Raw genomic sequence first — 19,219 nt, 5'->3', positions numbered from 1 at the left:
GTTCCCATAAAAGATTTTAAAAAGCGGATGAAAGATTTAGATTTCTCAAACCAAACTATACATTTCTACGTTTACTCATTGCGATAGCTTGTACTCAATTTTTTATACAAATTTTTACGTAAATTTATGTACAAAAATTAGGGGGTGGTGTTACAAAAATATCAATATTTCCTTAAGTATTGTAGTAAACTTAATGTACAAACGTAGTTTTGTAGATGGTATAATGCTGAACGCACGTGGAATGTTTTATTCTCGTATGACAAAGGGTTCCAAAGCCTTAGCGATTTGAATGTCGAATTTTGAGTAAAAATGCAAAGTTGAGAAAACGTGAAAAGAAGAGCGGGAAAAGGCGTGGTGCGTTTTCTCTTATAGAAAACAGAAAAAAACGTCTTGTTATATGTGGAAGAACCATTTGTCTAATTGAATACGCTTTGATTTATGTTGTAAGCTTTAGATAGATTTTTTCTATGTAAGCAGAAAATATGTATACAACAGGTAATGAATGTATGACTATTAAGTATTACACATCCTATCAATCGAGCGGTATTCTCAGAACAGCTATCATCAAACCAGATAAAGTTTTGTTTGTTAGCCGGTCTTCTCACTTCAAAACAATGTCTTTCTCTACTCAAATTGTAGCTTACACAAGTTTATTGCCTTATGATAATAGCCTACAACACAACACTGGGTACAACGCTTGAGGCTAGACACGCCCCTCCACCCCATCCCACCGCTGGATAGTGCGTGAGGAACCGATGAGCCATAGATTACCAATGTTCATTCAACCGCGAATAACACATCTGTGTAGATAGGGTCAAGTACAGGGCTTAAGTGAATGCTTCCCAGCTATCCTATCTACTACTAGATCTATCTAGTATTTACATTCGTTGCTAGCACACCCTATACGGAGAGATGGGCATACACATTAACACATGTGTCGTATACAGTCCGGTGTAAAGCCTGATGAACGCGTTCAAGCCTATCACAGCTAGCCGTAACAAGATTATAAACCGGCCGTTGGTTGAATGGAGAAAAGGGAATGAAGGGGGTAAAGGGGATGGACAGTACATTCTTCAAACTGATAGTCATGTCCATGACGCATTGTTTCAGCTTAGTATAATTTTAAAGCGTACGCAACAGTGTTTAATATTGTTCCAGTGATAATCAACAGTACATTTCTAGGCAAAGTTTCAGTTATTAAACTTAATGTTGTTGTATTACTTTAAAACAACAAATAGAAGAGTATACGCAAATGAGGTAAACAAACGAGACAGGCGATTGTTTTGTTTATCTAGAAACAAGATGGCTGCCTAGCACACGTGGTTAGTTGCAGCCTATCGTGAATTATTTTGATTTACTGTACTATAATATGATTGGTCAAGCGTATCAATGAACCTCTTCCCATTCATAAATTTTACGCGCATGCCCTTATATGGAGTTTAGTATAAAATTTTACTTTGTAGAAAACAACTTCTATCCCAATTATTTTTAGAACAAAAGAAAAGGTCACTACACCAGCGGGTACACGAGTGCTTGGCCCTTAGATTGCTGTAAAGTTTATGGTGCCTCGCGGGCAATAAATGATGTAATACCCGCTCGAAGATAGCCGCTGTCCGCGTAGTAGTGTGAAAACTTGCCGGGGGGTACCATGTTTCACATCGCAATAAACGAATAACCGTAAGCTGTAGAAGTCCGAAATGTTCGGGTTAGATAGATAAAAGGTATTAGTATCGAATTAAGAAATAAAAATTTTGGGTAGCAAAATTAACATTTTATCAAAAACATGGGTATCTTGTTCCCTTAAAAAACATTTTCTTGAGACAGAATATCATATAAAGTTTAATCAAACTAAGGCAAGTTACAATTTGTTGCATTCACCCGTATTGATTAAAGTCTGAAAACTTAACTTACTAGAGAAAAGAGACAGAAACTGCATCATTATTAATGAAATAGCAAAGCATGAGACTCGCAAGATGCCAGATGCTGGAGAAAGCTTCTAGAACCACGCCCTACCTTTATCCAGTCTTGGTGGCGGCCGATATTTGAATCCAGACTGACTCCAAAAAACTGGGATGGAACCTCGGACTTGCACGAACGATACCAGGTGAGGAGAGAACTCTATTATCTGAAAACCAAAATCTAAGATAAGTGGCGTAACAGCTGAGACTGTCAGAAGTAAACTTTATACATTGTAACTTATTTAAAACAAAATTTTATACTTGTCTGTTAGTCTTCCTCATCATATTTAATTTAACTAGTTTCATACTTGTCTGTTAGTCTTTGTCATATATATTTAATTTGAATTATTTTCTCAAGGGTATATTATATTTTAGAAACTAACCTACATACTGGACATCAAATCTACCAGATGTAGTCAGAAAATAAGTCAATGTTTGTCTATTTGTTGACAGATTTTATAACCTCACCATGATGCGTATAATCGAGTTACTTAGTCAGAGACATCTAAGGTGTAAATGTTGGCTTTTATTTCACATCTGGCAGTATAAGTATAAGAGTTGTTAAAGCATGACAGAAAAATACCTGAGCTCCTTGACTTACCTGTTCTGTTTCAACATAATTAGCACAAGCACCACTGGCATTGATGCCTCTTGCTCTGGACCTGGTTCCTATAGCAAACAAAATAGTTCATTTGAGGGCAGACAAATGTGAGGACAGACAAATGTGAGGGCAGACAAATGTGAAGGCAGACAAATGTGAGGACAGACAAATGAGAGGGCAGACAACTGTGAGGACAGACAAATGTGAGGGCAGACAAATGTGAGGGAGCCAAATGTGAGGGCAGACAAATGTGAGGGCAGACAAATGTGAGGGCAGACAAATGTGAGAAGAGAAAAATATTCTAACTAATGTGTACATGTTGTGTTAGCATCTGTTTAGAGAAAGTAGACATCTAATATAAGAAACTCTTCGTTATCTAACACAACGATATTTTAGAGGAAAGAAATACTGTCTTCTCAACTAACCAGCCCTGTGTCGACTTCTCCTGGAGATGATGCTGATGTTGTATCCCAGGGGCTCAAGTCTGCGGCTGGGGAAGTCAACAGAAGAAGACACATCGGAGCCAAGTTTCTTGTCCTCATCAAAGTCCATGACACACTTCTCCATCTGGACAAAGCCTTGGATAACAGGCACCATCCAGTGGTCAGCCAAGGGATCCTGTGTTCAGGTATTGTACATATTCATTAGTGCACAATTACTAATTATCTCAAGCTCTAAGACATGAGATTCTTAATGAATATATTTTAATCTGAAGCTTACAACAGTCATATAAAAAAAATTTAAATATTGAGTCTTGATAGATGTTATTTTAAATCCAATAAAAACACATTTATAAAAAGTAAGCTCTTAAGATAAAAGTTATTTCCCTGTACACTACTTTTAAAGCCCATTTGTTTGTATCTAACAAAGAATACAATCATATTTCAAAAGCTTGGTTATAAATAGCCTAGGTTTATTCCTAGAAACATTTCTTAATGTTAATAACGACTTTAAAGTTTAATGTCCCAATGCTGAAGTGAGCAGAAAACATTTACATTTGTTGCCATGAGGTCAAGCAGCATGTGTTTGTTCCAGAAGAATCTTTCATCTGCTCTCTTCCACAGTGCCAGACCCCTGTCATATGTTGGCTTGTACTGACGCTGTAAGCAGTTAGTCACATCAAAGTTATCGCTGTAGTAAAAGAAGTCTGATCCATTGTACATTTTCATCAGTTCCTGGCAAGTAAAAAAATTACAAGAATCATTAAACACAATTAACACTGCAAGAAAAATAGTATATTATATGTGTACTTGGTTACTGAGCCAATCATTCATTTATATAACTAAATTTGTATAAACAGCATTTCCATGCTGTTTTATATATATATATATATATATATATATATATATATATATATATATATATATATATATATATATATATATATATATATATATATATATATATATATATATATATATATATATATATATATATATATATATATATATATATATATATATATGAATATGTAATCTCTGGCAATACTGTAATAAAAAAGTTATAACAATTGAGATAATTTAACATAATTTTAATGCAAAAATCAATAGTTAAACATTGTAATAACACTTAGTTTTTTTAATTGAGAACTTCACATATTCATGAAGATAAACTTAAGTTTTCAGGTACCTCAAGAATCCTCTTTTCAAATTTCTCTTTGTCTTTTGTTTCTTTCTGAAAATATAAGAAGTTTGATTGCAAAACAAGATCGGCAATAAAAAAATAATTAATGTTTCAGGAAATGACCAATTACTTTCAGGGCCATGAAACTAAACAAGTTGGAAAAAAATAAGTCACTAACAATGGAATTCCAAACCTTTTTTAATTTGACATTTTCTGCAGCTGTTTTGATAGAGTTCCATGTTCCTCTCAGAGACATTTGTTGTGATGCATCATTTGCCTGACTGGTCTTGTGGTGACTGTGTTGCTCTTTTCCACATGGCTAGCAAAGGTGAAAAAAAGGTTGTATTACTCCATAACAGAATTTGATAGGCAACTGAAAATGTATCTATATTACATTTTTAAAAATGCTACCTCTAAATCCAGAATGTCAAAGGCACTGTCTACTGTGTTTATTGGCAGGACTGCAATCTTGTCAATTTTATAAATGTTGAACTGACCAGCTAACTTACACACTAAGCTTCGTTGTTTTATTACCAGCAGGCGCCATTCTGAATCTGCAAGAAAATGGGTAGTTAAGTCTTAGCTTTACAAAAGTACTACTAATAACTAGTGCCTATAGGAAAATTTTAACGGTTAAAGCTTACTAAAATGATGTACAATTTTTACATTTCAATTATTATAAAACATAAAAAATTTAATATAGTCAAATATACATAAAAATTAGTTTTCTTGTCATATTAAATAGCATAAAAAACTAATTTCATTTTGAATGGGATAAAGATGGCCTCAGTGACATATTTCCATGTTGATGTATGATAAACACTAAAAATAAAACACAAGAAATGCCTGAATTCAAGGTTACTGATTTCAATTTTTTGGCTGGTTCATCTAATTCTGAAACCTCCAATGCCTCGCCTCCAGTATGGTGAGTTCTGTGCCCAGTTAGCTTTAATTTTTTTACTCCATGAACCTAACTTGAGACCAGGCATTTGCTTTGCACCCAATTCATGAATATAACATCTAAATTATAACTTGAACAGAAAATAATAAAATAACATTAAAAACAACATAACTTACCTGGGTGTAATTTAACTTTACCAATCAGACCATAAATTTTTCCAATACAAATTGGATTTTTAGACTTTTGAAAGTCACTACCTGTTGAAGAATAAATGAAAATTGTATGTAACACCAAACCACAGAATGAAAATCTAATTCTCCTTTCTTTACATTAAAACTCAAAATTGAACCCACACTTTTTTACACCATGAATTTTTTAACATTGACAGAAAATACGACTTTCTTGACCCACCACCTCTGTGATGCTAAATGCCTTTGTAATAATTTCATACAGCACCACCACATATATTATCAATCCAAAAATCCCCCACTACACCCCCACCCCCTTCTAAACAGAAATGAGGGTCTACACAGAGAGAAAGTAATGTACTACAAAAGCAAACAGATTAAGTACTACAAAATTTGAAACATTTTATTAAATATTAATATTGCAATCATTATACTTAATTCATATCTCTACTTATAGGTAACAAAAAAAACAAGCCACCAAACACCCCCCCCCCCAATTTTGTCTCTATGATAATGCATAAAAACATGATGATTTTTTAAATAATCTCCCCTACCAAGTGCAGAATTTTCAAAAGTAATTTCCTTAGCGTACAACTGTATTATGGTAGTGAAAGCTGGAAAGCAACAATCGTTACTATCAGATTACTGGATTCTTTCTAAACTAAGTGCCTGCAAAGGTTAAAAGACATCCACTGGCCCAACACCATCTACAATGATAGATTTCAAGGAGAAATAGAAATGGAGGCCATTTGAAAAATCATTGAAAAAAGAAGATGGTGCTGGATGGTCCTTATTTTAATAAGAGGATGACATCACATAAAGTTTGGTATTTTACTGGATGCCACAAGGAAAAAAAACAGGGAAGACAAAGGCAGCGCAAAACTATCTTGGGGGACTGCCAAGAAAATTTCCAGAGAACAGCTTAAGTGTAAAGAGCATTTTGTGGCAGCCCCATGTGTCCTGATCACAATAGGGAAAAGATAATGAGATGATGTTATCCCTTCAAGTACTTCAAGGCCTCAAATGTTTTTTTTTGTGTGACACTGTTGAGCGTCAGGAGTAAGTTACAGCAACTTATTCATTCAAAAAAAACCTATAAAGGCAGAGTCATAGGATCTAAAGTGTGGTGATACCTTTGCATCCACTCCAGGAAAAGGGCATTCTCAATGCAAGATACCTTTCCCTCACCACTGGGTAGCTATCTCAACATTGTGCATTCCCCTCTTGATAAACATGCATAATATAGATTAACTATACCCCTGACTGACCAGTACTATCCAGTCCATTCACAAACTGTGAGCTGTTAAGACATTAAGCCACATTGCAGACATCAAAGATGTACAACAACAAGAATGCAGACACAGAGACTTGCAGGTATCTATATTAATATTGTAATATTTCACAGACCCACTTTGTATTAAATGCTTTAGTTAACATGAAGTTGAGGTACTTGAGTATTTTAATATCTTAGGTTATGTGGTTGAGATTACCTGATGTCTATACTACCACAATTACTAGTAATTAGGCCTAGCCTAATAAATCAATAATATAGTAATATATCAATACATTTAGGCCTAATTTAATAGAATAAGCTAATTTAAGATACAGTAACTATTAGGCCTACTGAGATTAAATTAATTTAAAGATAGAGTTTAGGGGTCGCCCATATGACGTCACACTCTAAGGGGGGAGGGGGTCGTAATTTTGTGACGATGTGTGATGAGGGGGAGGGGGGGGTTCACACTTTATGAAACGAATTTTAGACGTTATTTACATTATTTAGTGTTTTAGAAAACAGTTTTAATAAATTATAATAGGAATTGATTAGGCTTTTTGATGAGAATTACAGAATGATTTTTTTATTAAAAATGTATTAATAATAGCTAGAATACTAGTAAACTAAGCTAATTTAGCATATTTTAACTTTCTGTGCAAAGTCATTATTACTGAAAAAAATTCCAAAGTCAGGTCAGCCTGTGGCACCCTCCACTGAACTTGAAAGAAGGAAAAAAAACTTGACCTGTGACCTTCATTAAAATAGAATTTACTTATGTTTCTTTTTAACTATTAGTAAACATGTGCTTAATATTACCCAATACGTAATAAAAATTTGACAATTAATTTTAATTACTGTTGTAAAGTGAGATAAACAGCTTAATAAACACGTGTTTTCTTGAGGGGGTGTGACCCGGGTGTGGCACATCGCATGTAACTTTTTATTTCTGTGTTTTATGACTATTTGTTCACAATCAGCATGCTATGCTTTTAAAATTGATAAAGGGTAAGTATACCAAGCTACAAAACCTAAAATCTAACTAATAATTCATACTTTCAGTTTAAAAAATAATAAAAACGATTATCAATGAAGAAAGCGTAAACATTCTATTTTTAGGTGTGACATAAAAAAACAGTCATAAACCTAGCCAAATGATTGGATTCTTGCGCGGCACACATTTTCCCGCGCCTCGTGTTCACCAAAAAAGATTATAATAAAATGGCATTATTACTTGCACGGACCACATCTCATTCCGACCATAAGTTATTACCAGTTAATTGTAATGTGTGTAAAATTGATACTTTCAAGTTTCATATACACATAGTTTGGTTTATTATACACGGGGTATTTTAGAGTTATTTGATTCGAAAGATGAGAATTATATAGAGCTACTTTCACTAAGGCGCCGCTTGCGAGACAAACAAAGAAATTAGGCCAAAAGTAGATCCGACAATTCTTAATTAATAGACTTAAATAGAAACGGATAGTTCCGATTTCTAAAATTAACGATGGCTTCGTAATCATTAGTTTTATCCCTCTACCCATTAGTGAAAGCGAAACTGGTCGCCATTTTTGGTAAGCGCATGAGCCGTGAGATGGCTTCAAAACAACAAACCCGGAAGCTGTGAATCGAACGGCCTAAATTGATTAAAATACTCTATTTTGACATATTTCAGACAAGATTTTGGAAAAAATATCGATGTTCAAAAAAAGCGTGACGTCATTAATGGATGACCCCTTAGTATTTAGATCTAGATTTTAGATCTAGAATTCTAGTTGAACTCTAGACCTAGTAGTAGAAAAATCTACCTTTTCTTGGTTCAAAATTTCCATTTGTTCTGTCACACCAAAGACTAAATTCTTGATCCAAAATTATGTAGAACTCATTAGTTTGAAAAAACTCCATTTTCAGAAAAATAGTAACGACATTAAGGAATTAAACCATTATATCTTACTAGAATCTAGATCTAGTCTACAATATTCTAGATCTAGATCTAGTCTACGTAGAATTAGATCTAAATCCTGAGATGTCAACAAATGTCGAGCAACAAAATACGGAAATAAGTAAACATAAAGGAGTATTCTATGACAGTTAAAGCAGTTTAAAATGTCAATAATGAGCAGTTATTAAAACAAATAAGTTATTAAAAAATGTATTAATAATATCCGGCTGTGAGTTAGCATATATTATTAATATGATGGACATTCATTAACGATAAATCAAATGACTTCAGAAAGTATATCTATCTTGATTATTATGATATAACTAGGTCTATAGGCTACTGAATTTATTGATGTACATATTTTTCAATGACTACTCCTTACGTCATGTTGAAGGTTTAAAATGGCCGATCAAACCATGGAAGATTACAAAAAAATGAAAGTAAGTATTCTACTCTAGGCCTAGAACTATTAATGTTAGCATTAAATCAAATTTTACGTAAAACAGGATTTAGGCCTATTTACTGTAAAATACTCGTTCGTTTTTAAGTACGATGCTAGAATCTAGTTCAAGAAGAAGCTGCATTGCCATCAATGGCATCATCAGGAATCCAGGATGATCACTCCACTCAGGCTCAGGCCATCATCAACTCAACTGCCATCAGACATTCAGACTGCAGGTTTCACTGCAGCATTGACTTGGTCCCTTAGATTTTAGAGTTTTAGACTATCTCATCTCTAGATCTAGACTAGATCTGAATTCATTGATTCTAAGACAATCTAACTAAGACATTTGCATCCATGAGATGAAGAAACATCAGTAATCTATAGTTTTTTTTTATGTAGGCTACATAAAATCGCCGCGGCTAGTAATGTACGAAAAAGTTACCTCATTGTCAAGGCTTTAATAGAAGTATATTGTGATATATTTGTGTCAAATATTATAGATAAATGAATAAATAACCTAAATCAATGGCTAAATATAGATATAGGCCAGAAATTAACTTTAAACAGCAGTGTTTGCGAGCAAGATTTGCTATATAAACAGTAGCCATTTGTAAAAATAGAGTCGCTTCCCCTGAATCTCGTGCTATAAGTTTACAAAAAAAACGTAAACAAGATGGGTGCTACAGTAAATGAGCATGGTTGCATCTGTTGGATACATTGCTAGTCTTCATTTATTACTGAAAAGTTTTGATTCAATTATTTAAAAACAGGTACATAAATGAAACAAGGAAACATTATTGTTTTTCTGATTCAAAACATAAATCCTCCTCAAAATGGGAAATAACTATTAAAATTTAAGGAGTCACCTGTTTTTCACATTACTAGTCGCTGGCGATTTTACATACCTTAAACGATAGACTACTACAGAATCATCACATCTAAGATCTAGAAATAATCTAGATCTAGTTCTAGATTCTAAATCAGAATCTAGTTTTAGAAATTTAGTAGTTAGCCTAAAAATGTTAATTACTTCATTACTTAAGCTAATAGTAGGGTTGTCGGCATCCGCCGAGTTCGCGGTAAAAACATGACCCGAAATCGCCGATTACTTTCTGATACCGGACCCACGAGATTTGGTTTTGCATACTAAGTTTTTAATTTATGGTAATTAATTAAGTTTAAAAGGTCATTTCCTAAGGTTAATTAAAATTAGAGTGGTTTTCCCTTAGTTTTAATGGCTCTGCAACCTGATTGCATGCTGTCTCTGCTTTGGTCTTCCCTCTGTATCAAGATTAGTTTCAAATACGTTGGAATCTCGATTTTTTAAAAGATTATTCTAGATGAGAGTAGATTACTGATCAGACATATCTTAAGTATGTGGAAATGAAATTTGTTTTTGGATATTTTGACTCCGACATTAGTTATACTTATATTAACTTATACTCCTCTGAACGTAGTCACTGTATGTAGGTCACGCTGCCACCATTGTTATATTTTTTCATCCTGTTCTCTCACTGCCGGCTTTTGAGTTTTGACACACTAACAACATTCTCTTAATATTAATGTGTAAACAACTCTCCTAATTGTAGTTTTAAAAATAATTTAATATATTATTACATACTATATATTCCTCTTTTCAGCTCTAGATTTGCTTGAAGATTTAATTTCTGCCAAATATTTGTTCAAGTTTTTTTTTCTCTACTTTTAGTACTTTTTTTAGGGCCTAGCCCTAGTACTTTTAATTTAATTTTGTTGTTATTTTAATAGTCATAAGTTAGAATCAGGCCTAGATCTACCTGTACAACCTGTTGCTATACACATTTTAAAGTAGTTAAAATTAATAGAACAATGATAATTAATAAGATAAATTATAACTACTGTTTGGTTATTTTGTTTCTCTCAGCTATGGATAGACCTACTGAAGTTACTCATTCTTTAGAAGAACTCAATAACCTAATTGATTCTTATAAATGTTTACATAATGAATTTATTAAAATTGGGAATTTAATATGGTTTTCTAAAATTAATAAAAGTTATCATCAAGCAGCACTATCACTTTTAAAAGAAATAAAGAACCTGAACAGTGATGTATTGACCTCTCAATATTGTGACATAGAACTGAAAGCACTCAAGACCACAATTTTCAATGCTGAAAAGAAATTTAAATTCCTGAAAAAACATTATAGCAGCAACTGGAGTGCAATATCGAGTTTTTTAGATGAAGATGTTTGTTATCACTTGAATAAAAAATAAACATCTATTGAAATGTATCCTTCTATTCCTGGACCTTCAAAACCGTCACTGATCACCTGTTAAACATGTTCAAGTTCAAACATTAGATAAAGAACTTCGTACAGATTGTGCCAATTGTGTATTCAAAAGAATATCAAATGAGAATCTTTTGAAAGAAAATAAAAAGCTAAAACAAGAGAAACTTTCACTTATGAAAGCACATGTAGCAAAAAAAAAGGCTCTACGAAGTAAGAAAGGTAAATCAAAAATTAAAACGAATGACACAACGTCTGCATAAAAAGAAGCAAGAGATCATTAGCCTAAAACGCACAATCAAGGCTCTTCCTGTACACAATTATGTTCAACAAAAGGAAAAAATGAAATACATAAAGAGAAGAAATAAAATTTTGAAATCTAAAATTGATTCTAATACACTTACTTTGAAAAATAATAAACTGATGATTTCAAACCAATCTAAAGAAATTGTGTCCTTAAATCAAGTGATAGATGATTTAACTTGTCGCTTTGAAGAAATTACAAATAAAGATGAAATAATTACCAAAAGGGGCAAAGAATTTGACACTGACACCAGACTTTGCATGTACAAGTCCCTGCTCTGTAATGTGTCTGTGGCATCAGCTGGTGACCTGCTAGAATTTTTTATTGAAACAATGACCGGTCAAAAGCTTTCATCTGTGCCTAGTCAAACTTTACACCCAAAGGCTGTTCACTGTTTAATGGATGTCTCCAAATTACGTTACTCCATGAAGACAGGAGATCCACCTGGTTTTAAATTATTTTGTAAAAAAATTTGACATTCCTATTGGAATGTTCATGAGATACGTAGGAAACAGAATGCATATTCTGTTCCATTTATCTGGGATTATTGTTTTTTATATAACAAATCTTCTCACAAATGTATCAAAAAATCAAGCTTCAAATTTAAAAAGAAACATCAAAAGTTATCTAGAAGACCCAATTGTTGTAGCACAACTCACTACCCTTGCTTTAATTGGAAAATCAATTACTGGGCCTTGGATTACCAAATTTTATTCAAATCAATCAAATTTAGGACTAGTTCCTGTTATTCAAGGCTGCCAGTCTGAATTTGAACATTTTGTTTCAAGCCCTTTAGAAGTTCTTACTCTAAAATCAAATATTTTTGGTGAGCCTATTAATCAAGAAAATGATCCTGGATTAAAATCACTTATAACCTATTTTGACCCTGAAACAACAGAATTAATTAAAAACATGATTCCAATTGCAGTGCAGAGTATTTATTTAGGTTTTAAGAGGCAGTTGTACAATTACATTGAAGGAACTTTGTCAAACCCTAGTAGCGAAATGATGGAACAAGCCTCATCAGCACCAGCACATAACATGGCCTCTGAAAGAGCTCTAGGTTTGACAGATTACATGTGGAGACAAGCACCAAATTCCACATTTATGTTTATTTCTGGAAAAGTTAAGAGCAGGTTTAATGACACCATGTCATGGATGTTAAAAAAACCAGAGGATGAGCTTAAAAAGACCATCAACTTTTCCATGAAAGAAGCTTACAAATTAAGAAAATTTAATCATCTAAAAATGAAGGCCAATGAGAAAGAAGCTTTGGAGAGACAAGTGGAAACAGAAAAGCTGTTTGATAAGAAAAATAGAAAAAATGATAAATAAACAAATTAAGAAAGCTTTGAAAACTAATGATTTTTCCTCAGAAATTTTTAAAAGAAGTTCTCCTGAAATTGTCAATCAGTTCAATTTGATAACTGCAAAAACTTCTGAGCTGCCGACATTTTTAATTGGCCAACAAATTAATCATTTATGGGATGTTGAAGGCAAAGATGTCTTGTATAATGGAAGAATTGTTGATGTATATTTCAAAGGGCAGAAGAATCCTGAGAAATATCTGACAGTGTCCTACTGGAAGCCAGATGAAGTAGAAGATGAATCTGTTGATTACAACATCATTTTGACAGATTTTTTAACTGATCTCATTTTACATGATCTAATGTTAATTTAAACATTTATATCACAAGCTGTCTGTAAATATTTGTATTCTCATAATTTTTTTTATTTTTATAATTGGAACATTGATGACTTCAGTTATAAAGTTGTAAATTGTGTAAATATAACTTTGATGTGAACTATTAGATATTGAGTTCTTCGACTGAGTATTCTTTAAATGTCTGGGTAAGAAGTACATTCCACAAAATAATGTCCTGTGAATGAAAACAAAATCAAACCAATCATGAATGGAAACCCAATCAATTACTAAAATGGAAAACATTGTGATGATGATTATAAAAAAATCTTGATTTGCTTGTCAAAACAATTGATTTATTGTTTATTTCAGATTGTTATTTATATGATCACAGGCAGGGTATTATTATAAAAGTAGCGGATCTAGTTTTCTCCATCCGGAGAAGTTTCACTGTTGTGGGTAACAATACAAATAAAATTAATACAACCCTGCTTGTTGATCATAAAAATATCAATTTATCTTTGGTGCATGCATCTTTTTGCTAAGAAGTTTATGTTCTACTAGGAGTTAAAAAATAAATAAGTTATATTTTGAAATACCCTGTAAGTATAAGATAAGGCTAATGCAGTTTTAGTAAAATGCATTTCCGCAGTTGAAGTAAGTATTCTGTGCATGCAGTTCAAATTCGGTTGAGTTTAACAGTCTACTAATTCTACTAACCTTTTTTCATGTTTGGATATTTAAAATACAAATATTTAGAATGAAATACCTTTATCTATTATATGTGTATCAAACATTGCTCTAAAAATAATACATATAAATTAATGTAAAAGAACATAGTGCGGTTTTTAATGTAGGGGTAGATATTTCATCAAAAGTATACTATCTCCTTTTTTTTTCTTCAGTTTTACTATGAATATACCTTCCCTATAACATTGTAGACCAACTCTGCAAATATGAACAAAATCCAACTGAAATTAACCAAACTATACTAATTTATAGATACCCTATGAAGACTTGTCACAAATGGCCAATGTTAAAAAGAGGGACTTTTACCCCCCCCCCCCCCCCCCCCCCTCCCTCCCACACAAAAAAATTCATTTAAAAAACTATTTGGGATAGAAAGAAAAAAATTTCTGTTTTGTTTTCTCCTGATTGAGATCTACAAGAACATATATTTTTTAATATAATGAAATTTGTGTTTATACCTAAATCCCTACTAATAGTTAATCTATAATCTATGTGATTTCTTAACAGTCTTTCTTTTTAATATTTTATGATGACGATGATAATATCCTAATATTTAGTCCCAATCAACTGAGAATAACCATATTTATTATTATTAGGATTATTCCTTGTCGTAATTGTTAAAAATGCAGTGTAGGCTCTGTTGGGCTATGCCTATTATTACCAAATTTTAAATTAAGTTTTTATTCCTTAATTTAACATAGCAAAGTATACCCATCTTAAGATAAAATGCAAAAATTAAGGTACAAACTGACATCACGACTTAACTAATTTCATGGCCACAGAAAGTTGAAAAACATGTTCCTGAACAAAGCTACAACTAGTATATGTTACGGAAGCTTCGTGTTTTCTGTGGTTCTTATGTTTTTTTATACAATATTTTTCCATTTATTTATTTAAAATGAATAAAATCATTGTCGAATCTATTCTATTGCTTAGTATGCATTATTTAAATAATAATGCAAATGAGGCAAATGTCTATTAAAATGTGTATGTTAGTATGATACAGAATAACATAAAAATAATGTCTTGAACTAAAAATAGAATTTTACCACAAGATTTTAGCAAATACAAGAAGTATAATTTAAAATACATGTCATAAATATTATTAATATAACCAAACTGACTATACCAAAACAAACTTAAATCTTACAGTTGATTTTAAATTATTTGAATTGAATATTAGGTTCCTGAACTCAAACAAGTGTTGAAAGAAAGAGGATTGTCCATAACTGGTACAAAAGCAGAGCTTCTCAAACGTCTTGAAGAAGCATTGGGTGCAGCAGGTAAAAGTATTTTTTTTATTGGGGTACCCTCTATTTAGCTTAGTTTTTTGCTTTTTTTTTTTTAAAAATATTTACAATTTTTTTAATGTTTCAGTTGAAGGATCAGATGGTGGACTTGATGATAGTATTCATAGCATTGATAACATAGTAAGCAGTTTTTTATTATTTTATTGGATACAGTGTATATTTACTTACTTCTGAATGCATCACGGACGGGGAAGGGGGGGGGGTGTTCTTAGGTTGTGGTATTGAACTCAAGACTCACATTTACGTGCTTGTTCTCTTCTGAACCACACTGTCCCCATTAGTTTGACTATTCACTTTTAAAATAAAGATGGCCACTCCAGTATATAGGTAAATCATGTACTAACTAGTTAGTGGTAAGGCTTCCCACCTCAACAACTATTTTCCAAGACATTGTTATTATAAAGATTGACATATTTTGGGTAAACTCATGAATTACTTTATGTTATTCCTATTCTACTCTACATTGCCTTTGAAGATTCACCACTCTATATATTTCATTTTAATTTAAATACTTTCATTACTTTTGCTAGTCACTTGTATTTATAGATAGAAAAACATCCTGTCTTTTTTCATTGCTCAGTTAAATGATGACAGCATCACACTGGCGACAAAACCTGAGGATAAGCCTGATCCCCAACCAGCAGTCACTCCACAGAAAGTAGAAGTAACTGCATCAAATGGTGTTAAGAACTTGTAAGACACTTTTCAAACTACATTAATCTTTATATTATTTAAGCTCTATTTCAAGTTTTTAAATACTATATCTATTTTTTTTTGGCATCAGGGCAGATACAACAAAACAAAATACACCAGATACTACACAGACAGCTAAACCAGCAGAAATGGCTAAACTTTCAGAAGAAGAGGTAAATACTTTTGTTTACAAACTTTATGTTATTGTTGAATGGATTTAACTATTTAATTCATTCTAAAGGTTGTTTGTATAATTCCTTAACTTGATGATGTACTTCCAGAGACTGAAACTCAGAGCGAAAAAGTTTGGTGCAGAATCTTTAGAGGCAAAAAAAGAGTTGAGGGCTCAAAGGTGAGCTAATTAATAATCCAAAACAACTTAATGAACATCTTTAATTAAAAGTTTATTTACCATGTTAGTTTTAGGGTCATGTAATGAGTTACGGCTGAGTAATAAGTTAGTCAGACCACATGTGCCATTACAGGGATCAGTGGTACTCTAAGTAACTGGCAACTGTCAACCAGGTTTATTGCAGTAACTTTTGAGTAGATTTATTGCAGTAACTGGCAACTTGTTGACCAGGTTTATTGCAGTAACTTTTGACTATATTTATTGCAGTAACTGGCAACTTGTTGACCATGTTTATTGCAGTAACTGGCAACTTGTTGACCATGTTTATTGCAGTAACTTTTGACTATATTTATTGCAGTAACTGGCAACACTGTCAATCAGGTTTATTACAGTAACTGGCAATTCTGTCAACCAGGTTTATTGCAGTAACTGGCAACTCTGTTAACCATGTTTATTGCAGTAACTGGCAATGTGTTGACCATGTTTATTGCAGTAACTGGCAATTCTGTCAACCAGGTTTATTGCAGTAACTGGCAACTTGTTGACCAGGTTTATTGCAGTAACTGGCAACGTGTTGACCAGGTTTATTGCAGTAACTGGCAACTGTCAACCATGTTTATTGCAGTAACTGGCAACTTGTTGACCAGGTTTATTGCAGTAACTGGCAACTCTGCCAACCAGGTTTATTGCAGTAACTGGCAACTCTGTCAACCAGGTTTATTGCAGTAACTGGCAACTTGTTGACCAGGTTTATTGCAGTAACTGGCAACTTGTTGACCATGTTTATTGCAGTAACTGGCAACTTGTTGACCAGGTTTATGCTGTAACTGGCAACTGTCAACCATGTTTATTGCAGTAACTGGCAACTCTGTAATCAGGCTAAAACAGCTGGATGGAAATCCCATTTTAAGAATAAATATTTGAGAACAACTCCAGAAAATCTTTACAAAAAGCTATTTGAATTCACTATTGTCAGCCAGCTAGATGATTACAATTTTTACTTCTTCTATTGTCCAATCAAATATTGTTGTTCGATCAAAATTTGTTTTTCCCAATCAAATATTGTTTGTTTGTTCAAGGTTTGGTTTACCTGCAAGTGCCAACAAGTCTCCTACAGCAGCTCTAGCCAGCCCAACTGTAAGCACTTTAGTTAGACTCTCTAGTTGTCATCTTATATGTGCACTATTCTGTTACCATTGTTAAATATATTTTTGTATTATGATCATAACCCAGACTAGAAATGTTTTTATACTTTGTGATATTTGCGTTATAAAAGGCATATTTGTAGATTAATATTCCCAAATGGTTTAAAAACAGGGAGAGGACATTGATGTTTTAAAAAAAAGAGCAGATAGGTTTGGTGCAGTGGTGTCATCATCATTAACCAAGGTAACGTCTTTTCAATTTTCTTCACATTTTTTATTCTGTACATAATATTCTTTTTTCCAGACTGTTTTGTCATTCATTTATTGTGTTTAAATTGTCTTATGAAATGTTTTCTCAGAATACATTTGTAACAGTGATATTTTTCTTTCTTTTGCAGGCTGATGAAGAAGAAAGAAAAAGAAAAAGAGCTGAAAGATTTGGAACTCCCACTGCTGCTTCTGCTACACCTTCTACTACTTCTAGCCTGAAAGTCAGTACAGTCACTTCAACAGATTCAGACATAGAGGTGACTATTGTTTTGTTTTCTTTTTGTTTCCAGTATCTACAAAACAGCCTGTTCTGTTTTTATGTTGAATGTTAAATTTTTTTTCAAGTTAATAACAAAGTTAAAATATTTGTTATTCTACTCAGTAAAGTTTTCACCAGTTCATTAAATTAATTTTTCTTAATTATGTAAAAGCTTCTGGCTTTTAATAAAATTATGACAGCTGTACTTAAACAATACCATTTTGCAAATAATAAAAATACTTTTTATCTTAAAAATAAACGTCATCGTCTTAGTCTTTAGGCTGAAAAAAAACAAAAGAAGCAGCTAGATGTAAATAATGCTTTTGGTTTTTTTTTTACTACTATCCTCTCATTCTTTTTGTTATTGTTACTTTACACTAGACAGTCAAGATCATATGCCTTGAATTACCTTTAATAACTTTTTTAAAGTTTAATTCATAATTTTATAAATCTTTTCAGGCCAAGAAGAAAAAGAGGGCAGAACGATTTGGACTAGCTACATAATGTTACTGGGCAGCTTACAAATCTATGTGCGTTCATCATATTGACCTTTTCTTCATTAATTTAAATATTCACTTAGGATCTTCAATTATTTTAAACTGTTGTAAATTGTTTTAGTTTCCACTGCCATGTATGGTTCTTCATCTTTAAAATTAATGACTGTTTTAAGATTTGAAAAATGTTAAGGTAAAATTTTTAATGTCACAAGAACAAATAAACATACTTGTATGGAGCCATTTTTTACGTTGTATTTTTAAAATAAGTGTAGTATGGGTTTCCAAACACAGACATTATAAAATGTATTTATTTTGAAATTCATTGATATGATGATATCAAATTTTATAAATATTGAATGTTATTTCTTCTTTTAGTTTAACTGAGAAAATTAATTTGTATAACATTTCTTCATAACCTGTTTTGGAAATTCAGGATTTTATAATAATTTAAAAACAACTCAAAGAGCATTTCAGTATATATATAGTTTATTGTACACTGTTTGAATGAAATAAACTTAAATTCATATATTTGCCTAAATGGTTATATAACAATGTCCAGGGGAAATGACCAGGAAGTGAACACAGTTATAATCCAATAGGTGGAAATATTTACAAGATGTCAATTTGAAAATGCTGCAAAATTGTTTTTCTAATAATAGCAATCAGAAACAACAGATCCTTTTAACTAACAATGATTCCCTAGTCTTTGAAAAAAATACATAAACATGGAATATAAGTGAAAAAATTGCATTTATAACATTAAATGACAAACTGATGATACATTTCTACAATGCT

General features: G+C 32.3%; 2 protein-coding genes across 3 annotated transcripts in view; one reads left to right on the top strand and one right to left on the bottom strand.

The window, feature by feature from the left end:
• Positions 1-8,597, bottom strand: part of LOC131955354 (phosphatidylinositide phosphatase SAC2) — a 115,789-nt gene extending 107,192 nt beyond the window's left edge. Inside the window, exons 1-9 of the mRNA XM_059319471.1 lie at positions 8,357-8,597; positions 5,260-5,340; positions 4,594-4,736; positions 4,376-4,501; positions 4,189-4,233; positions 3,555-3,734; positions 2,985-3,177; positions 2,560-2,627; positions 2,014-2,125 (exon numbers count right to left, since the gene is read on the bottom strand). Coding sequence (XP_059175454.1) covers positions 2,014-2,125; positions 2,560-2,627; positions 2,985-3,177; positions 3,555-3,734; positions 4,189-4,233; positions 4,376-4,501; positions 4,594-4,736; positions 5,260-5,340; positions 8,357-8,453 — 1,045 coding nt within the window. The 5' untranslated portion in view covers positions 8,454-8,597. The remainder of the gene's footprint in view (positions 1-2,013; positions 2,126-2,559; positions 2,628-2,984; positions 3,178-3,554; positions 3,735-4,188; positions 4,234-4,375; positions 4,502-4,593; positions 4,737-5,259; positions 5,341-8,356) is intronic.
• Positions 8,598-8,709: 112 nt separating this feature from the next.
• LOC131955353 (SAP domain-containing ribonucleoprotein) lies at positions 8,710-18,736 on the top strand. 2 transcript variants are annotated; one of them, XM_059319468.1, is made up of 10 exons: positions 8,710-8,930; positions 15,082-15,181; positions 15,276-15,328; positions 15,789-15,901; positions 15,993-16,074; positions 16,183-16,253; positions 17,333-17,390; positions 17,571-17,642; positions 17,797-17,925; positions 18,387-18,735. In XM_059319468.1, exons 1-10 carry the CDS (start codon positions 8,892-8,894, stop codon positions 18,429-18,431), a joined length of 762 nt encoding a protein of 253 aa, XP_059175451.1. In that variant the 5' UTR covers positions 8,710-8,891; the 3' UTR covers positions 18,432-18,735. The 2 variants fall into 2 exon arrangements, with proteins under 2 accessions (XP_059175451.1, XP_059175452.1); XM_059319469.1 differs by lacking the exon at positions 8,710-8,930 and adding an exon at positions 10,175-10,226 and having other exon boundaries at positions 18,387-18,736.
• The last annotated feature ends 483 nt before the right edge of the window (positions 18,737-19,219 follow it).

The sequence above is a fragment of the Physella acuta genome, unplaced genomic scaffold (genome assembly GCF_028476545.2).
Source record: "Physella acuta isolate Inbredline_101_S28 unplaced genomic scaffold, ASM2847654v3 ptg001063l, whole genome shotgun sequence".
NCBI classification, from domain to species: domain Eukaryota; kingdom Metazoa; phylum Mollusca; class Gastropoda; family Physidae; genus Physella; species Physella acuta.
The sequence above is the reverse complement of the archived record's forward strand: the minus strand, read 5'-3'. Positions and strand labels throughout refer to the sequence as shown.